General features: G+C 37.0%; 1 protein-coding gene across 3 annotated transcripts in view; it reads right to left on the bottom strand.

The window, feature by feature from the left end:
- Positions 1–773: 773 nt before the first annotated feature.
- SPINK5 (serine peptidase inhibitor Kazal type 5) overlaps positions 774–21,403 on the bottom strand; it is a 215,166-nt gene continuing 194,536 nt past the window's right edge. For 2 of the 3 annotated variants that reach the window (XM_063811577.1, XM_001160674.8), the window contains 7 exons: positions 20,224–20,351; positions 19,347–19,419; positions 18,334–18,461; positions 17,116–17,212; positions 12,809–12,939; positions 4,206–4,296; positions 778–1,078 (listed from right to left, as the gene is read on the bottom strand). In XM_063811577.1, the coding sequence (XP_063667647.1) occupies positions 1,070–1,078; positions 4,206–4,296; positions 12,809–12,939; positions 17,116–17,212; positions 18,334–18,461; positions 19,347–19,419; positions 20,224–20,351 (657 nt within the window). In that variant the 3' untranslated portion in view covers positions 778–1,069. Of the gene's footprint in view, positions 1,079–4,205; positions 4,297–12,808; positions 12,940–17,115; positions 17,213–18,333; positions 18,462–18,570; positions 18,661–19,346; positions 19,420–20,223; positions 20,352–21,403 lie in introns of all 3 variants that reach the window. The other variant, XM_001160618.8, reaches the window with a different exon arrangement.

The following is a 21,403-nucleotide window of genomic DNA, read 5'->3' as shown; positions in this document are numbered from 1 at the left end:
GTCTGCATTCCTCCTCTGATTTCCCTTGTCCATTAGCTCATGGCAGCACTGCGTTGCCTAATATGGTGACCTCTATCCACGTGTATCTCTTGAGTACTTGAAATGTGGCTGGTCCACATTGAGATGTGCTGTAAGTGTAAAATATACACCAAAATCAAAGACTTAGTAAATTTAAAAGTTTATATTGATTACATTAATAGTTTTGATATCTTAAGCTAAATGAAATATCTTATTAAAATTAATAATTTTATAATTATTATTTGTGGCCTCTAGAAAATTTAAAATTGCATATATGGCTTAAATTACATTTCTATTGGAGAGTGCCACTTCAGAGGCTTACACAAATTGGTAATTAATTTTCTTAGTTCTTCCCAGATTATGGGTACAAGGAAATTGTCAAGAGGTAACTTAATGAATAGACATGAAAACTTACTGGTTTATGTGTCTGGATGGGACCTAAATAACTGAGAGGCAGTTATCCCATTCATGAAAATGTAGAAAGGGGAGCTGGTATGGTAATGAATAGTTAAGATGAAGCTGATTTATAGCTAGTTTAACTTTGTATAGCTGTTGGCTGATGGGAACCCATATCTCCCCACCTCTCTTCTAGACAGTCCTTCTCAGCTATGACAGCAACTTAAGCAGGAAAAAAGTGAATATTCTCTGTCCACCAATGGGTTTAGCAACACAAAAAGACAAAAGGGTAGAGTTTATTCAGTTTCTTTAAAAGCAAATATCTATTATCCAGATAGTGACAAAGAAATCCCAGAAAGGGTGTTCTGCTGAGTTTACTTTTATTGAACAGGCAGTTGGACAGACAGCATTGTAATCAGGACATTTTGAGGGCTCAGACTTGGTGGAGATGTCTTTATACCCTCAGATCACAGAGTCTAGGAGGAAAGAGATGGAAAAGACTGAAAATCAGTGAGTCCATTCCCAAAAGCTCTGTATTGTTTTCTATAGCAAATAAGACAAGCTCCGAAGAATTCTTTGTATATACAGATGGTGAAGGTAGGTGATTCAGAACTGGGGTTTATTTTTTCCCTCATGGCTTTCAACAATCTTCCTGTCATTCATCCTAGAAGAGAAGATGGGTAGGTTAGATGCTAGAACCCAGAGATATTGCAGAAATGTGGGCTGTATATTTATAGCTGCATCTTAATCAAAGAAATCCATAGATCCTGCATTCTGCAAAGAAGTAGCAATTTAAAATCACTTTCACATTTTATCCAGTTTGATACAACAAATATTGAGCACCTAGTATGTACTACGTGTTGAGGTGGACACAAATATGAACATGGCTTAATTCTGCCTTTGATTACATGCAGACTTCATGCTGATAAAAAAGAAGTAGGTGTCATTAGCACCATTTTGCAGATGAGGAAATTGAGCTTCAGAGAAGTTTAGTAACTTGCCACTGTCATGTTAGGTCATAACTTGAATTCAATTCCTGTAATACGAATGTTTTTCTACTATAGTTTGTTGTAGACCACTAGAATGTAATCAGCTGTCTTCCTTTGCCTGACTCATCCATATATTTGAAATCAGCCTTTAAAACATTAAATGAATATTTAAAAATAATCTTAAAGGGGGTGAGGGCCTCAGGAAGTTTTCTTTCACATAACTGCACATCTTCAACTAGTACCACCTGGGGCACGAGCAGCACTGTCATTCCAAACTCAAATCTCCACTTCATTGCCTATATCAACTCCAGGAGGTTTTCTTTGGTTTGAAAGTAGCAAGCTTCGGTTTTCCTGAATCCTTGAAAATCTGTCATGAAATTGACAGATATAGATAAGAATAGTCATTTATCTCACAAAATAATATTTGTATTTTTCTTAATATAGAAATTTCCTTCCAATATAGCAAATCATCTTTTAATTGAGATGATGCCTTCTCAACAGCACTTAGTTTTCAGAATCTCCTGACAACTAAGGAATGGTAGTAGAGCACTGGAATTGAAGTCAGGATATCTACACTGAACCCAAGATATTATACTAAGGGACTTTAATAAGTGACAGTTTCCCCCAGGATGATTTTCTGTAAAATGGGAAAGACAGTGATCCCTGCCCTAATCAAATGACTATTGTAAGAGTACAAACAGAAAATGTACATAAAACTCTAAAGACCTATGTAAATCTTAGTAGTTACTGTATAATAGTTATTGCATAATAGAAAGTATTATGTACTTAGTAACAAAAGAGTGGGTTCCAAGATACTCAACCTACTTTTCCAAGAAACTTGTGACTGCCTGGACTCTTATTCTATTCTTGAGATTCCAGACTTTCTTAGAGAAACTTCCACCCAGAAATAAAGTTCAAACAACAGGCTTCCACCCCAATATATACATCCTTACTAGTCATCAGAACAATGCTAGGCCATGACCAGTCTGTACCAACTGTACCCGAGATCACACACTTGAATCTTACACAGGGACTGAAGTTCCACCTGTGTCCAGGACACTTTAATTTTTGTTTCATTAACTAACAGCATAATAATTTCTGTCATTATTAATGCCTGCTATGCAACTCCAGTGGAAAGCATACACTCAGAAATGGAAGAACGTCACTCTTTTACAACACCCTGTGTGATGAGCCCCGGCAACATTCTTCATTATTTAAAGAAATACATCTTATCAGTATAAACCTATGGCAAGTTCTTTATAAAGTAGTTTTTCCAAGTTGCCTACACAGGATGAGAGTTACAGGGAAGTGTGGTCTAAGGTGTGGTCCATTGGACTGGCATAAAGCTATTTTGACCTTTCTCTCCTGAGATAGATATATGTAAAGGTGAGTTTGTGAGGACGGGGAACAGTATATTCTGTCAATAAAATGGGAGCAAACTACTAAGAATTTCTATATAATAAGACAGCAAACACAATATAGGGACTAGAGTTAAAGTTTAAACTCTCTTTTTATGGATCCTGGTAAAGAACCAGAGTAGAGGTCTTTAAATGGGTGGTAAATAACTTTGTCAAGCCCACATGAGAAAGATAAGGTCTTCTGATTTCATTCCAGTCCTCGGCTTCCTCTACATTGCTTTCAGCTGCTAATGTGAAACTAGGAAGACTCTAGCTTATGATTCTTGTTTTCACAATTTCCCTTAACAAAGATTGTTGGGCAGACGTTTTTAATATGGCCTTATCTAGTATTGCTTGACTAAGATTTTCAAATCTGGCTGAATAGTTTCTGATTCCATTATTGCCAAAGCTTTTTGTGGCAGTGGAATGGAGCAAAGAGAATGTGAATAATAATAAATAGCTTTGAGAATGTGAATAATAATAAATAGCTTTATTAAATATAATGCATTAAAATATTGTTTATTACATATAATTTTATCAAATTACAATTGACAATAATTTATTAAAAATAAATAAGCACTATACCATGGTCTGTTAGAAAAAGTTCATACTTTCGACTCTTTTTCTAAATTCATACTTTGGTCTTAGGCATAATAATAATAGTGACATTAATTTTTCAGACACTGTGCCAAATGCATAGAAGTCAGTATTTATTGAATATTTTCATAGGTCATTGGGATATTTGGTTTAGAGTATTTATGTGATTTGCCAAGAGTCTCGTATAAGCACAGCAAAAACTGAAATTTGCACTCACATTTATCCCATAACAAAACATTTTTCTCTTATTTGAAAATTCCTATTTTTTCATGTTACATACCATCTCCCTGAGGATGACTATTCAAATAGCCACCAGGGAGAATGTTAAATTCAGTAACGTACGTTGAAACATCCTTTCAGGAGTTTAAATGAAATTGGTCAACTTTTAATGCTGGGAAATAATTTAATACAATGTAAAGTTCAAGAATATAGGCATTATATAGAAATTGTTTAAATCCAACTCTGTCACTCTCTGACCTCTCTTGGTCTCTGTCTCATCTTTTTATTATAGATCACAGAAAACAAAACCTATCTTGAAATAAGTAACGTTATGTTGGAGACATTGCTCATAAACAATCTATTAATGGACCCATTAAATATTTTAAAATATTAACTGCTACATTATTTCCACTTATTTCGGTAATTACTTAATTATCCTTATAGTGAAAATGTGACCAATTCTGGGTCACCTGACCTAGTGTCACCTCTCTGGCCAGATAAATGTCCATTACTCAGTGTAAGAGAACAAAACCAGAACCCACTGCTCCTCACAACGTAACCATGGCGGCCAGTCTACTTATGTACTTACAGACGGGGGCATGCTGGCTGCGGTGGTTCCTGGGGTGCTGCTCTCCTCACACTTCCCTATACTGCGGATGTGCGTATTTGTTTGGCGTATCCTAAAACAGATCAGAGGATGCTTCAACAATGAGGAAGTTCTCAGTTATAATAAGAAAATAAATAAGGACCAACATGCAGGACACTTGGGTATCAAACCAAACTGTATTTAAAGGGAGGATCTGGGATCTGCATTCAACTACTTTCATTTTCAGTAGGTATCATCCAGGCTGTCTCTCTTCTGCTCCAGATTCATCCCCTAGCCCTGGACCTATCCTGTCACATTTCATTCACTGATATATTCATAGAGAATGTTGGAAATAAACTTGGAGATCATCTGGTCTAAAGGTGATCTCGCATTTATAGATGCGAGAATCAGATCCCAGAGAGATGTTTGACTATACTGAGTACCAATAATATGACTTGGGGAAAAATATAACAAGACACAAATGATACAGTCTGAGTTTTGTAGTTGGAATGAATCTTAAGGAGTATGAATTTTAATGCCTCTCACTGGAGAAATATTATGAAATCAGACATGTACTTCTTTGCCTCTGGTAATGGGAAACTCATTATCTATCAAGGCAGTGCAATTTGTCTTTTGGCATTGCTTAAATTGAAATTGCTCTCATATAACTTTCTCTAAAACCTTAGAAATGAATATTGTTTCCTTTTGCCTCAGATAACCTGATCATTCTTTTTATTTTATTTTATTATTATTATTTTTTAGAGCTCTGAATGCCAGGTGTACTCACCGGCAAATTTTTTTTTTTTACTTTTTTTATTTTTATTTTTTTATTATATTTTAAGTTTTAGGGTACATGTGCACATTGTGTAGGTTAGTTATATATGTATACATGTGCCATGCTGGTGCGCTGCACCCACTAACTCATCATCTAGCATTAGGTATATCTCCCAGTGCTATCCCTCCCCCCTACCCCCATCCCACCACAGTCCCCAGAGTGTGATATTCCCCTTCCTGTGTCCATGTGATCTCATTGTTCAATTCCCACCTATGAGTGAGAATATGCGGTGTTTGGTTTTTTGTTCTTGCGATAGTTTACTGAGAATGATGGTTTCCAATTTCATCCATGTCCCTACAAAGGACATGAACTCATCATTTTTTATGGCTGCATAGTATTCCATGGTGTATAGGTGCCACATTTTCTTAATCCAGTCTATCATTGTTGGACATTTGGGTTGGTTCTAAGTCTTTGCTATTGTGAATAATGCTGCAATAAACATACGTGTGCATGTGTCTTTATAGCAGCATGATTTATAGTCCTTTGGGTATATACCCAGTAATGGGATGGCTGGGTCAAATGGTATTTCTAGTTCTAGATCCCTGAGGAATCGCCACACTGACTTCCACAATGGATGAACTAGTTTACAGTCCCACCAACAGTGTAAAAGTGTTCCTATTTCTCCACATCCTCTCCAGCACCTGTTGTTTCCTGACTTTTTAATGATTGCCATTCTAACTGGTGTGAGATGATATCTAATAGTGGTTTTGATTTGCATTTCTCTGATGGCCAGTGATGATGAGCATTTTTTCATGTATTTTTTGGCTGCATAAATGTCTTCTTTTGAGAAGTGTCTGTTCATGTCCTTCACCCATTTTTGATGGGGTTGTTTGTTTTTTTCTTGTAAATTTGTTTGAGTTCATTGTAGATTCTGGATATTAGCCCTTTGTCAGATGAGTAGGTTGCGAAAATTTTCTCCCATGTTGTAGGTTGCCTGTTCACTCTGATGGTAGTTTCTTTTGCTGTGCAGAAGCTCTTGAGTTTAATTAGATCCCATTTGTCAATTTTGGCTTTTGTTGCCATTGCTTTTGGTGTTTTGGACATGAAGTCCTTGCCCACGCCTATGTCCTGAATGGTAATGCCTAGGTTTTCTTCTAGGGTTTTTATGGTTTTAGGTCTAATGTTTAAATCTTTAATCCATCTTGAATTGATTTTTGTATAAGGTGTAAGGAAGGGATCCAGTTTCAGCTTTCTACATATGGCTAGCCAGTTTTCCCAGCACCATTTATTAAATAGGGAATCCTTTCCCCATTGCTTGTTTTTCTCAGGTTTGTCAAAGATCAGATAGTTGTAGGTATGTGGCGTTATTTCTGAGGGCTCTGTTCTGTTCCATTGATCTATATCTCTGTTTTGGTACCAGTACCATGCTGTTTTGGTTACTGTAGCCTTGTAGTATAGTTTGAAGTCAGGTAGTGTGATGCCTCCAGCTTTGTTCTTTTGGCTTAGGATTGACTTGGCGATGTGGGCTCTTTTTTGGTTCCATATGAACTTTAAAGTAGATTTTTCCAATTCTGTGAAGAAAGTCATTGGTAGCTTGATGGGGATGGCATTGAATCTGTAAATTACCTTGGGCAGTATGGCCATTTTCACGATATTGATTCTTCCTACCCATGAGCATGGAATGTTCTTCCATTTGTTTGTATCCTCTTTTATTTCCTTGAGCAGTGGTTTGTAGTTCTCCTTGAAGAGGTCCTTCACATCCCTTGTAAGTTGGATTCCTAGGTATTTTATTCTCTTTGAAGCCATTGTGAATGGGAGTTCACTCATGATTTGGCTCTCTGTTTGTGTGTTGTTGGTGTATAAGAATGCTTGTGATTTTTGTACATTGATTTTGTATCCTGAGACTTTGCTGAAGTTGCTTATCAGCTTAAGGAGATTTTGGGCTGAGACGATGGGGTTTTCTAGATAAACAATCATGTCATCTGCAAACAGGGACAATTTGACTTCCTCTTTTCCTAATTGAATACCCTTTATTTCCTTCTCCTGCCTGATTGCCCTGGCCAGAACTTCCAACACTATGTTGAATAGGAGTGGTGAGAGAGGGCATCCCTGTCTTGTGCCAGTTTTCAAAGGGAATGCTTCCAGTTTTTGCCCATTCAGTATGATATTGGCTGTGGGTTTGTCATAGATAGCTCTTATTACGTCCCATCAATACCTAATTTATTGAGAGTTTTTAGCATGAAGGGTTGTTGAATTTTGTCAAAGGCTTTTTCTGCATCTATTGAGATAATCATGTGGTTTTTGTCTTTGGCTCTGTTTATATGCTGGATTACATTTATTGATTTGCGTATATTGAACCATCCTTGCATCCCAGGGATGAAGCCCACTTGATCATGGTGGATAAGCTTTTTGATGTGCTGCTGGATTCAGTTTGCCAGTATTTTATTGAGGATTTTTGCATCAATGTTCATCAAGGATATTGGTCTAAAATTCTCTTTTTCGGTTGTGTCTCTGCCTGGCTTTCGTATCAGAATGATGCTGGCCTCATAAAATGAGTTAGGGAGGATTCCCTCTTTTTCTATTGATTGGAATAGTTTCAGAAGGAATGGTACCAGTTCCTCCTTGTACCTCTGGTAGAATTCGGCTGTGAATCCATCTGGTCCTGGACTCTTTTTGGTTGGTAAACTATTGATTATTGCCACAATTTCAGCTCCTGTTATTGGTCTATTCAGAGATTCAACTTCTTCCTGGTTTAGTCTTGGGAGAGTGTATGTGTCGAGGAATGTATCCATTTCTTCTAGATTTTCTAGTTTATTTGCATAGAGGTGTTTGTAGTATTCTCTGATGGTAGTTTGTATGTCTGTGGGATCGGTGGTGATATCCCCTTTATCAATTTTTATTGTGTCTATTTGATTCTTCTCTCTTTTTTTCTTTATTAGTCTTGCTAGCGGTCTATCAATTTTGTTGATCCTTTCAAAAAACCAGTTCCTGGATTCATTGATTTTTTGAAGGGTTTTTTGTGTCTCTATTTCCTTCAGTTCTGCTCTGATTTTAGTTATTTCTTGCCTTCTGCTAGCTTTTGAATGTGTTTGCTCTTGCTTTTCTAGTTCTTTTAATTGTGATGTTAGGGTGTCAATTTTGGATCTTTCCTGCTTTCTCTTGTGGGCATTTAGTGCTATAAATTTCCCTCTACACACTGCTTTGAATGCGTCCCAGAGATTCTGGTATGTTGTGCCTTTGTTCTCGTTGGTTTCAAAGAACATCTTTATTTCTGCCTTCATTTCGTTAAGTACCCAGTAGTCATTCAGGAGCAGGTTGTTCAGTTTCCATGTAGTTGAGCGGCTTTGAGTGAGATTCTTAATCCTGAGTTCTAGTTTGATTGCACTGTGGTCTGAGAGATAGTTTGTTATAATTTCTGTTCTTTTACATTTGCTGAGGAGAGCTTTACTTCCAACTATGTGGTCAATTTTGGAATAGGTGTGGTGTGGTGCTGAAAAAAATGTATATTCTGTTGATTTGGGGTGGAGAGTTCTGTAGATGTCTATTAGGTCTGCTTGGTGCAGAGCTGAGTTCAATTCCTGGGTATCCTTGTTGACTTTCTGTCTCGTTGATCTGTCTAATGTTGACAGTGGGGTGTTAAAATCTCCTATTATTAATGTGTGGGAGTCTAAGTCTCTTTGTAGGTCACTCAGGACTTGCTTTATGAATCTGGGTGCTCCTGTATTGGGTGCATATATATTTAGGATAGTTAGCTCCTCTTGTTGAATTGATCCCTTTACCATTATGTAATGGCCTTCTTTGTCTCTTTTGATCTTTGCTGGTTTAAAGTCTGTTTTATCAGAGACTAGGATTGCAACCCCTGCCTTTTTTTGTTTTCCATTTGCTTGGTAGATCTTCCTCCATCCTTTTATTTTGAGCCTATGTGTGTCTCTGCACGTGAGATGGGTTTCCTGAATACAGCACACTGATGGGTCTTGACTCTTTATCCAACTTGCCAGTCTGTGTCTTTTAATTGGAGCATTTAGTCCATTTACATTTAAAGTTAATATTGTTATGTGTGAATTTGATCCTGTCATGATGATGTTAGCTGGTGATTTTGCTCGTTAGTTGATGCAGTTTCTTCCTAGTCTCGATGGTCTTTACATTTTGGCATGATTTTGCAGCGGCTGGTACCGGTTGTTCCTTTCCATGTTTAGCGCTTCCTTCAGGAGCTCTTTTAGGGCAGGCCTGGTGGTGACAAAATCTCTCAGCATTTGCTTGTCTGTAAAGTATTTTATTTCTCCTTCACTTATGAAGCTTAGTTTGGCTGGATATGAAATTCTGGGTTGAAAATTCTTTTCTTTAAGAATGTTGAATATTGGCCCCCACTCTCTTCTGGCTTGTAGGATTTCTGCCGAGAGATCCGCTGTTAGTCTGATGGGCTTCCCTTTGAGGGTAACCCAACCTTTCTCTCTAGCTGCCCTTAACATTTTTTCCTTCATTTCAACTTTGGTGAATCTGACAATTATGTGTGTTGGAGTTGCTCTTCTCGAGGAGTATCTTTGTGGCGTTCTCTGTATTTCCTGAATGTGAACGTTGGCCTGCCTTGCTAGATTGGGGAAGTTCTCCTGGATAATATCCTGCAGAGTGTTTTCCAACTTGGTTCCATTCTCCGCATCACTTTCAGGTACACCAATCAGACGTAGATTTGGTCTTTTCACATAGTCCCATATTTCTTGGAGGCTTTGTTCATTTCTTTTTATTCTTTTTTCTCTAAACTTCTTCCCTTCTCGCTTCATTTCATTCATTTCATCTTCCGTTGCTGATACCCTTTCTTCCATTTGATCGCATCGGCTCCTGAGGCTTCTGCATTCTTCACGTAGTTCTCAAGCCTTGGTTTTCAGCTCCATCAGCTCCTTTAAGCACTTCTCTGTATTGGTTATTCTAGTTATACATTCTTCTAAATTTTTTTCAAGGTTTTCAACTTCTTTGCCTTTGGTTTGAATGTCCTCCCGTAGCTCAGAGTAATTTGATCGTCTGAAGCCTTCTTCTCTCAGTTCGTCAAAGTCATTCTCCATCCAGCTTTGTTCCGTTGCTGGTGAGGAACTGCGTTCCTTTGGAGGAGGAGAGGCGCTCTGCATTTTAGAGTTTCCAGTTTTTCTGTTCTGTTTTTTCCCCATCTTTGTGGTTTTATCTACTTTTGGTCTTTGATGATGGTGATGTACAGATGGGTTTTCGGTGTGGGTGTCCTTTCTGTTTGTTAGTTTTCCTTGTAACAGACAGGACCCTCAGCTGCAGGTCTGTTGGAATACCCTGCCGTGTGAGGTGTCAGTGTGCCCCTGCTGGGGGGTGCCTCCCAGTTAGGCTGCTCGGGGGTCAGGGGTCAGGGACCCACTTGAGGAGACAGTCTGCCCGTTCTCAGATCTCCAGCTGCGTGCTGGGAGAACCACTGCTCTCTTCAAAGCTGTCAGACAGGGACATTTAAGTCTGCAGAGGTTACTGCTGTCTTTTTGTTTGTCTGTGCCCTGCCCCCAGAGGTGGAGCCTACAGAGGCAGGCAGGCCTCCTTGAGCTGTGGTGGGCTCCACCCAGTTCGAGCTTCCTGGCTGCTTTGTTTACCTAAGCAAGCCTGGGCAATGGCGGGCGCCCGTCCCCCAGCCTCGCTGCCGCCTTGCAGTTTGATCTCAGACTGCTGTGCTAGCAATCAGCGAGATTCCGTGGGCGTAGGACCCTCCAAGCCAGGTGTGGGATATAGTCTCGTGGTGCGCCGTTTTTTAAGCCGGTCTGAAAAGCGCAATATTCGGGTGGGAGTGACCCGATTTTCCAGGTGCCTCCGTCACCCCTTTCTTTGACTCGGAAAGGGAACTCCCTGACCCCTTGCGCTTCCCAGGTGAGGCAATGCCTCGCCCTGCTTCGGCTCGCGCACGGTGCGCGCACCCACTGACCTGCGCCCACTGTCTGGCACTCCCTAGTGAGATGAACCCGATACCTCAGATGGAAATGCAGAAATCACCCGTCTTCTGCGTCGCTCACGCTGGGAGCTGTAGACCGGAGCTGTTCCTATTCGGCCATCTTGGCTCCTCCCTCCTGATCCTTCTTTATAATATCTACTCCCAGCTCCCTTAGCTAAACAAACTATCCTGAGGTATGCTTTCTTAATATTTTCATCATTTCAGTTTCTTACTCTAAATTTCCCTTAAATAGATCACTTGTTATGGGTCTATAAAGTTGATGAAAATGTTGAAGAAAATTATATGGATAATTTAGGCCCTGACATTAAAGGATTTCTGGGCTGGAGATAAGGTATATATAGTAATGGAATTCCTGGACAGTTATATTTATTCCTTAAACGGGAATTTCTTAATTCTTAAAAATCTATAAGGTCTACGGATGAATTTCAAGTACTCCACGAGCCTGTGAATATTATGTGTGTGGATTGTTCATATCACATTTTTTAAAATTTTCTTGAAAGGGGTAACTTTCTTCATATTATCTAAGGAATCTTTGGTCTTTGACAATTTAAGGAACTACTGTCTTAGAAATAACAGTAGTTTAGTGGAGAAAAAAGAAAACTGTATTTAGATCCAAATCAATAAGGTCAAAATCCTGTCTGATTTACTCCCTAGCTTTGTAACTTTAAATAAATTACCTGGACTCTCTGAGCCTCAGATTAACCTTCTGAACAATAAAGATAATAACATTCCGTAGCAGGTTGCAGGGATTCAGTGACTGAAATCTGAAAGTGCCTTATCTACCATACCTTACCTATAGATGAAGTATACCTACCATACCATACCTACCATACCTTACCTATATCTACCATACCTTACCTAAAAGATGAATTCTTTTAAATATTTTTCCAGGATTAAAAAACAGGATATCAGGGAGTCCTATCCTCATGTTCTGGGCCTTGCTTATAGTGTCCTAAGAAGGATAAAGTAGTATTACAATGTAGGTCTGGGGTCAGGTGAGATGGAAAAACCAAGGTTTGTCACCATTCTCTCCTTGAAAGCTGGCCAAATGGTGGCCAGGAGAAGGGAAGGGATGCATATAGAGGCAAGGGGAAATTATTTAAAAATTATTTAAAAATTCAGACAGCATTTGAGCAGAGTAGCAACAACAAAACTAAAGCCAATAATAAGAGTATTAAAATGAATCCCTTGTATTTAACTTAAGATAAAAATATTTTCATATCTAGCAGTTCTTTTCAATCATCTGTGAAGTCAGCAGCTCAGAGAACTGTCTCCATTTCTCCAATGAAGGGAGTGAGATTCAGAATCATGAAATAATATGCCTCCAGATACCCAGATAGTCATAAATATGAGAGCAGACATCAGATCAGCCATTTATTTATTGGGCTTTCTTTTGTACAGTGCACTTTCCTTTTGCAAGGTACTACTTCTTTCAAGAGGCAGGGTTAAAGAAATGGGGAATATGTAGCTATATTATAGTCACAGGACCTTTTAGATATAATACACTGGGCTGGGTTTATATAGCAGTAGTTCTCTACTGTTTTTCTCCACTACACACAGAATGAATGATGTTCACACTCCCATGACTGTAGACAGGATTATACCAATATTCTGCAATTGTAACCCCACTATTTTTTTCTTTCTCTTCTTCTCAGTAGAGCATATAACAATGTAGGTAAGCAATCTACCAAAGGAATAGCCTTAAATCTTTTCTATTTTACATATAAGAAAGATAATTCACAAATTTTGAATTTTTAACTTCTATGATGAATAAATTACTTGCAACACATTTCGAATTTATATCAGTGCATTACTATGGGTTAACACTCTAGCTGAGAAATTCTAAACTGGAAGATATGATGGGGCAACTTGAATACTTACAGGTTTTCATGACAGAGCATGCAAGGATTGTTGTAGGTTTGGCCATCGTCACCACAGACAGGCTTTAAATCCTTTGGACAAAGATAACCTATCCTGGGCAATACTCGGTAGTCTTTGCACATCTCAGAATCCTGAAGAAGCAAAAAATAAAGCAGACGTACTTTATGGCATTCAAGGAGAGGGGTGGGCTTAAGAAAACCTCTTGAGTTCCTTAATACAACTTGAATAAATGGTTGTAAAAGGAGTGTGATATATGTTATTCAAACTCAAAGATTGATTTTGCACCATATGAGGTGGATTTAACTTCCTGTATTTGGCAATTTTTAACTTGACAAGGTAAGTAAACAAAGAAACAAGGAGTAGCAAAGCAATAAGAAAGCAAATATCCTTTATAATATGTGACACAATTACCTGCCCATAAGAAGAAATCTAGAATGATAGGCATGCTAGAAATAATATTCGCCTTTTTAAGTGAAGGTATTGGTTATATACAGCCTAGAAAGGAAAGACTCAGAGGTAAATACTCATAAATTGCATGAGTTTTTGAGTCCTAGCTCTACCACTAACTAGAGAAGTAACTTATCTTAACTTTTCTCAGCCTTAATTTTCTCACCAGAAAATCATAAATAATAGTAGTCCTTACTTTATATTACTGCTTGAAGGGATTAAAACAGATAATGCATGTAAAGTTCATGCTTAACGCAGTATCTGTCACATACTAAGTGTTCAGTAAATTTTAGTTGTTAGTATGTTTTCCACGGTAAAAAACATATGTATATTTTCCATGTAAAAGAAGAAACATATTTGCTCTTTGTAGTGTTTTGGAAGTATGAGTTTAATAATTAATGATAATTCCAAGAACTTGATTAGTTTTTTAAAAAGGCAAAAAGTAGAGCCAAAATATAAAAAAAGTATTCAAAAGCAAATAGGATGATGGAAGACTTAAATCCAATGGTATCAGTAATTACATAGAATATAACAAGTAAGTACTCCAGTTAAAAGACAGAAATTATCTAACTGGAAGAACAAAAAGAATCAACTATATAATATTTATAAGAAATATATTTATAAGTAAAAGGATGAGTTCTAAATAACTCACGACTCAAAGTAATCATAGAATTTAGAAATGAAATGAATCACAAAGAAAATACAACCTATCAAATCCCCACAGCCAAAGCAGTAATTTGGGGGAAAATTATAACTTTAATACATAAATTAGAAAAGAAGGAGCTTCTAAAATGGATGATCTAAACTTTCATCTGAAGGAGCTAGCCAATGATGAGCATAGAAAATTTTTTAAAATAAGTAATAAAGAGGAGAAATTGATGAAATAGAAAACAGAACAAAGCCAAAAGTTAGCTGCTTGAAAAGAATAAGTTGATAAGCTATTTGCAAAATTGACCAGAGTCAAGAAAACATATATTACCAATATTAGAGATAAAAGGTCATCACTATATGAGCTGTAGATACTAAAAGAATAATTTAGAAATGTTATAAATAACTACATGCCAAAAAATTTGACAACATAGATGAAATTAATAAATTCCTTGAAAACTACTTACTGAAAACAGATACAAAGACGACATAGAAAATTCAATAGTATTATATCTGCTAATACTCATTTTGGAGGAGTCAAGCAGTATTTGTGTACTTGTTCCTTTGTTTTGATAAATGATTCAAACACCTAAATGAATTGCTTTAGATTGTGGTGAGTTCCATATTGGTACAAATATTCACGGAGAATTTAGATAAGTAACTTATATGAAACCCTGGCAAAGGTTAGACTCAACCAGGTATATCAATCCTATTTTTTCAGGTAACTGGTGCTATAATGTTCAAAAGGTACTACAATGTTCCTCACTCTCTCTCTCTTTTTATTTTTGTAACATAGTACATCAACTCAAAAAATTCTGTTGACTCCACCTTCAAAAGACCCAGTATCTTACCACCTCTCAAGAGCTCCACCACTACTAACACGGTATAAACCAGCATCATCTCTTCTGTAGACAACTGCAATAGCTAACTAGCTGTCCAGCCCTTGCCTCCCTGCAGTGTTTTCAATAGGTATCAGGCAAAGTTATTCCTTTAAAACATAAATCAAATCATATTAGTCTTCTCAAAACCTTCATTCAGAATATTAGGCAAAGTCTTTAAAATTGTCTACAAAACCCTTTATAACATGGCCTCCCATTAGCTTCCTGACTTCCTCTTCTACAGCTGAGGTAGCTCTACTTCAACAACACTAAACGCTTTGCTATGTTTTCTCCCTGGAATATGTTCTCCTCAGATATACCTACAGAATCAATACCCTTAGGTCTTGATGTAAATGTCACCTTCTGAGAGAGTTATTCTCTGTATATGTCACTTAAAATTGTATCCCCTCCCCTCCCCATCTCAGAATTTACTGTACCATTTTTTTCTGCCTTATTTCCTCCTTGGCATTATTTTTCATTTATTCATATTATTTATTGTATCTGCTTTTCCAATATACTATGAACTTCATGTAGTGAGCGCTATCTGTTTTGTTTATGGCTATTAACCTAGCATACATAAATAATGCCTGGAGGCCGGGCGCGGTGGCTTACGCCTATAATCCCAGCACTTTGGGAGGCCGAGGCGGGCGGATCACGAGGTCAGGAGATCGAGACCATCCTGGCTAACACAGTGAAACCCCGTCTCTACTAAAAATACAAAAAATTAGCGTGGTGGCGGGCACCTGTAGTCCCAGCTACTCGGGAGGCTGAGGCAGGAGAATGGCGTGAACTGCGGAGGCGGAGCTTGCAGTGAGCCGAGATCGCGCCAGTGCACTCCGGCCTGGGCGAAAGAGCGAGACTCCCTCTCAATAAATAAATAAATAAATAAATAAGTAAATAAATAATGCCTGGAAAAATAGCAGGTGCTCAGTAAGTATTTGTAGACTGACAAAAGGACTGCCGGCTTGATGAAAAAAATGAATAATGAAAGATTTATTTCTCCAAAAGAAATAGCTCCAAAACAGACTGTAGCTTATGAGGGAGAATGAGGGGGCTACTGGTCTGCTGATGATATCTTATTTCTTGCTGCTATCACAGGTATGATCACTTTGTGATATTTCATTTAGCTATTTACTTGCATATGTACATTTCTTCTATGTAACTATTATACTTTAGTATTTTTTAAAAAACATATTTTGTTAATAGCTCTTCTCCATGCCTTTGGATCCCTGATGTGGAGCTCAATTTACCAGAAATATGTAATTAATGCATATTTCATGTATGTAACTCATCTATTACCCTAGTTGAACTGGGTGAATAATGAAGTAAAATTCATGTTTGATACCTTTCTTTCTCCTTTTCTGGGTCATCAGCCTAGGTGCTAAAATCTTCCTTTTAGGGCCCAATCTGAGAATCTGCTTGATGATCTCATATCCTCTTTGCTCCTTTCTACTCGTCATCTTGCGAAGGCTCTACAAAGTAAATCTTATCATGCTAATGTAGACTAATACTTACATTACTGGTGACCATCAGCTACGAGAGAGAGGAAGAGAGAGGGGTGGGGTCCTGTTCTGTCACCCAGGCTGGAGTGCAGTGGCACTATCACGGCTCATGGTAGCCTCGACCACCTGGGCTCAAGCCATCCTTCCACCTCAGCCTACCAAGTAGCTGGAACTACAGGCACAAGGCACCATGCCCAGCTAATTTTTTTTTTGTAAGTTTTCTAGAGACAGAGTTTCACCATGTTGCCCACAGTGGTCTCAAACTCCTGGGGCCAAGGGATCTGCCCGCTTGGCCTCCCACAGTGCTGGGGTTATAGTCATGAGCCACCGCACCCAGCTCAGCCTATATTTTAAACAAGAAGTTTTAGCTACTGCGAATTGCTAATTTGCGGAAATTTATACCTGTAAGCATGCTTGGCATAGAGTTCCAGGATGTAGAAACGGATTTGGTTGGAGGAGGGAAATAAGCGGAAGAGCTAGGTGAGGAAGCTAAGAATACCAAGAGGTATGCTAAAATTACAGATTTGAGGCACCTGACTATGTATTTTACCATATGTGAAATTAGTCACAATTATTCCACACACACATTGTAAATTTCAAAATGTACTAAATTGAAGTAGGGCAAATAATCTCAAAGGGCACAGGATAAGGCACTAATGAGAAATCCCAGAACTCTCACCAAGCATAAACTGCATATAGTCCTCAAAGGACTTCAGGCTGCACTGAATCAGCAAACCTCAGACCCTTCTATGAAAACAGCAAATAGCAACAGGTCAAAAAAAATCAAGAAAATTAAATTGATAAGTAGCTTTTCAGAAATAGTCCTCCTTACCAGAGAACTGAAAGAGTCTGGGCTGTCTTCCTCTTGAGAAGCTCTAACATGGGATGGCTTTTCTTGAAGCTTTGCCCTTTCCAAAGCTTCTGTTAGACTAGAGGAGAAAATAAAAAATAATTTAAAATAAGAAACAGTTCCTATAACTTCCAGTGAGAAGTTAAGCAATCCTCATAAAATGTGACAGAGGCCAGGCATGGTAGTTCACGCCTGTAACCCCAGCATTTTGGAAGGCCCAGGCTGGCGAATCACCTGAGGTCAGGAGTTGGAGACCAGCCTGGCCAACATGGTGAAACTCCATCTCTACTAAAAATACAAAAATTAGCTGGGCATGGTGGTGCACACCTATCATCTCAGCTACTCGAAAGGCTGAGGCAGGAGAATCTCTTGAACCCAGGAGGCAGAGGTTGCAGTGAACTGAGATCGCACCATTGCACTCCAACCTGGGCAACAGAGTGAGACTCTGTCTCAATCAATCAATCAATCAATCAATCAATAAAACAGAATCACAGAACATTGAGATAGTGACCAGGATGACATATTAAGAAAAGTACACAATTAGGAGCTGGTTTAGAACTTTCATCACTTAACAGATGACAAGTGGGTTAATGTTCTTAAGTTTTGATTTTCTAGAACATAAAATGAGAGTAGTATTTGGTAATTCCCCCTCAAAGAACACTCACTATGAAAAGCTAAAGAAATTTGATTATTGTTGTGTTCACAGTGTGCTTTACAACCATCATCATCATCATCATCATCATTTATAATGTCCATTGGTCTCCATTTCTATTTGCTTTTTAGAATAACCTAGAAACTCTTTCTAAAAAACAAATTCCATAGCCCCAAGATTCTGATATAATATATTTTGGGGTGTAAAAATTTGTATTTATTTTTAAAGGCATCTCAATTGAGTCTGATCTAGTTGTGGAATAAAGATCTTGAAGAATTTCTTCTAATTATGATGCTGAAAGTTGAAAACAAATTGTTTAATGACACAGCTAGTATACATCTTGGTTAGAACTTACATACGGAATTTTTGTCTCCAAGTCTCAGTGTTCTTTCTACTATATCAGGTGTTCTCAATTTGAGGGCTTTAATTCTAAAGACTTATTTTTAAAATCCCATGGGGTTCATAAATATACAAACTTATTCAAGCAGCAGTTTCTAAAAATGCAGTTCCCCTGCTAGCTACAGGGGGAGCAGAATCCTCTTACTCACAAGACAGCTCTGCACATGTAGCACTTGTTTGTATAGAACTTTCCATCAGCACCATGCACTGGGTCATTCTCTCTAGGGCAGATGAGTTCATTGTTCCTTATATAGTTTCGAAATTCACTGCACTCATCCTAGAAAATGAGAAAGGGAAAGTGAACATGGCTTTGTCCCTTTTTGGCTTAGTGATTTTTTCAAACTTGGTTTTAGGAAGTCCTCTCTTAGCTCTGGGCTCAGACTCACTGTACTCATCCTGGCAACAGAGGCCAAGGAACGCACAGGTTGTCTAAATTTTGCATCCTCCGCTTCATTCTGAACCTGTCTGCACTGGTCCTGAAAAATGTAGGGAAACATAAAACAACACTTGATAGACCTTCCTGTTTTTTTCTCCCATTCATCCATCCTTCCTTTCCCCATTTTCCCCATGAAGCATGCTTTTGACAAAAGGACAATTGCTCAGGGATCTAACTCTACAAATGTGATTGTTACTGTTAAAGAATTGAATAAAGATGTCTTCTTTGTAGTCTTGAAAAATAAATAGAAAAGAAAGCATCACGCATGCACACTGCTGATTCTTTAATGCTGATAGAATCATCTGGTGAAAACAGAAGGGAAGCTAAAAGGGAGACTTAGATTGGTTTATATTGCCTGAATTATTAAAATAAACATCAGCAAGCTACCCAAAGCCTTGTTTCACACTTAAAGTGTCAAAGATAAGCATGCAGTTGAGTTGGTAAAGAATGTTACCCTCTACTTTTCAATCCATATTTCTCCCAAGGAGGAAAGACTAAAACAATAATTGACACACACTCTCAGAGAATTTTCTACAAAATCAAAAAAGGTATCAAACCCCCAAACCCCCAAAAATCTTGTTATGATACAAAGTGACAAGACAAGAAAAATCAATTTTCTTTGAAGTTAAGATATTAATATATTTATTATTCCCAAAGCTGGAGAAGAATGCAAAATTCTGAAGGTGAAAAGTAAAATGGTTATTTTGGTATCCTTTAATAAATAACCTTTGCATTATTTGAGGGCTTGCTACTTGATTTCTCTTCATCTTTCTTTTTTCTTTCATTAGCTTCTCGATCACTGCAGAATAATAAAAAAAAAAGATAGGGTAATTTTTCAAGGGTTGTTACTGAATTGTCTTTAACCAAGTATTTCTGCAATTCTAAACATTAGCAAATCTAACACTGTTTTCTTATACCTAAAAAAAAATCTAAGAATATTTTTATAAGCTAATCAGTTCTGATTGTTGGAATTTTCATGATAATATATTTGTGGCAATGCTATCAACTTTCATAGATGCTGTTACTATACTCTTATCCAGAAAAATATGATCCTAAAAGGTCTTTATTTTTCCTTAATATAATAGACTTAAGACTCTCATCTAGAAAGTTGCTATAATTCTCATTTTTACTTTTCCAATTAAATTATAACCAAACTCACAATATTGATTGTTATTTACATAGGTATAATGCTTTGAAGTTCATAAACATTTTTAAAATGTCCTTGAATGTTATTTACGTAGGTATAATGCTTTGAAGTTCATAAACATTTTTAAAATGTCCTTGAATCTCCACAAAACTATATTGTGCAGTCATTTTTCCCTCAGGAGGAACTGAGGCTCTGCACAATGAACTGGCCTGTCCCAGGTTACTTAGCTGATAAGCTACCTCTTCCTACCCCAGAGGTTCTGGGTATGATTATGCTTTTCAACATCAAAATAAAAAAATTATTGTGAAAGTGCTTTGGAAATTGTCTCTTCAAAAGAGAGGAGGTATCATATCATTAATGTGTGATGCCAAGTATCTTAGGTTTTAAAAGTAACAAAAACTAATTTCTAGCAAACAGGCACAACTATCAAATTTATTGATAAACCTTTTTACGTACAAGATGCTCTGACACATAGCACATTTATTGATGTGCATCTTGCCATATGGGCCTCGAACAGGGTTATTTTCTCTGGTGCAGATAAGCTTTCCATTTCTCTGCATGCTTCGAAATTCACGACACAGATCCTACCAACAGTAGCAGAAAAAGTTGTTACTGTCATGGTATAATCTTTCAAACCTGATAACATGATTGACCGATTAGATATAAACTCATAACACAGGAAAAAAACAGAGAAGTGAAATTTCAGAGAAGAAATATGTTTTAAAGGCACTTTATTCAATCTCTACCTAAGAAGTTTGAATCTTCTCCATTGCATCTCTATCAAATGATTGTCTTGCCCTAATGGAATTTCACTAAAGCAGCCCATTCCTTTAAAAACTATATATATATATATGCAAGCAAGATCATATATATATATTATATATATAATATATATATTATATATATAATATATAATATATAATATATATTATATATAATATATAATATATAACATATATTATATATTATATATAATATATATTATATATTATATATTATATATTATATATATATAATAATATTATAATAATTATATTATAATAATATTATAATAATAATATATATAATATATATAATATATATATTATATATATTATATATAAATATATATTATATATATTATATAATATATATTATATATATATTATATATTATATATTTATATATAATATATTATATATAATATATATTGTATAATATTATATATATATTGCACCACTGCACTCTAGGCTGGACAACAGAACAAGATTACATATATATAACAAGATTTTATATATATATAGATAGATAATATATATCTATATATAATATATTATATCTATCTATATATATATATAATCTTGTTATGTATATAATATAATCTTGTTATATGTATATAATCTTGTTCTGTTGTCCAGCCTGGAGTGCAGTGGTGCAATCATAGCTCATTGCAGCCTCCAACTCCTGGGCTCAAGCAACACTCCCACCTCAGTCTGCTAAGTAACTAGAACTACAGGCATGTGCCACCATGCCTGGCTAATATTTTAAAATTTTTTGTAGAGACGGGAGTCTCTCTGTGTTGCCTGGGCTGATCTTAAACTCTTGGCCTCAAGTGATCCTCTCACATTGGCCTCCCAAAGCACTGAGATTACAGGCA

Source organism: Pan troglodytes, chromosome 4 (genome assembly GCF_028858775.2).
Source record: "Pan troglodytes isolate AG18354 chromosome 4, NHGRI_mPanTro3-v2.0_pri, whole genome shotgun sequence".
Lineage (NCBI taxonomy): Eukaryota > Metazoa > Chordata > Mammalia > Primates > Hominidae > Pan > Pan troglodytes.
The sequence above is the reverse complement of the archived record's forward strand: the minus strand, read 5'-3'. Positions and strand labels throughout refer to the sequence as shown.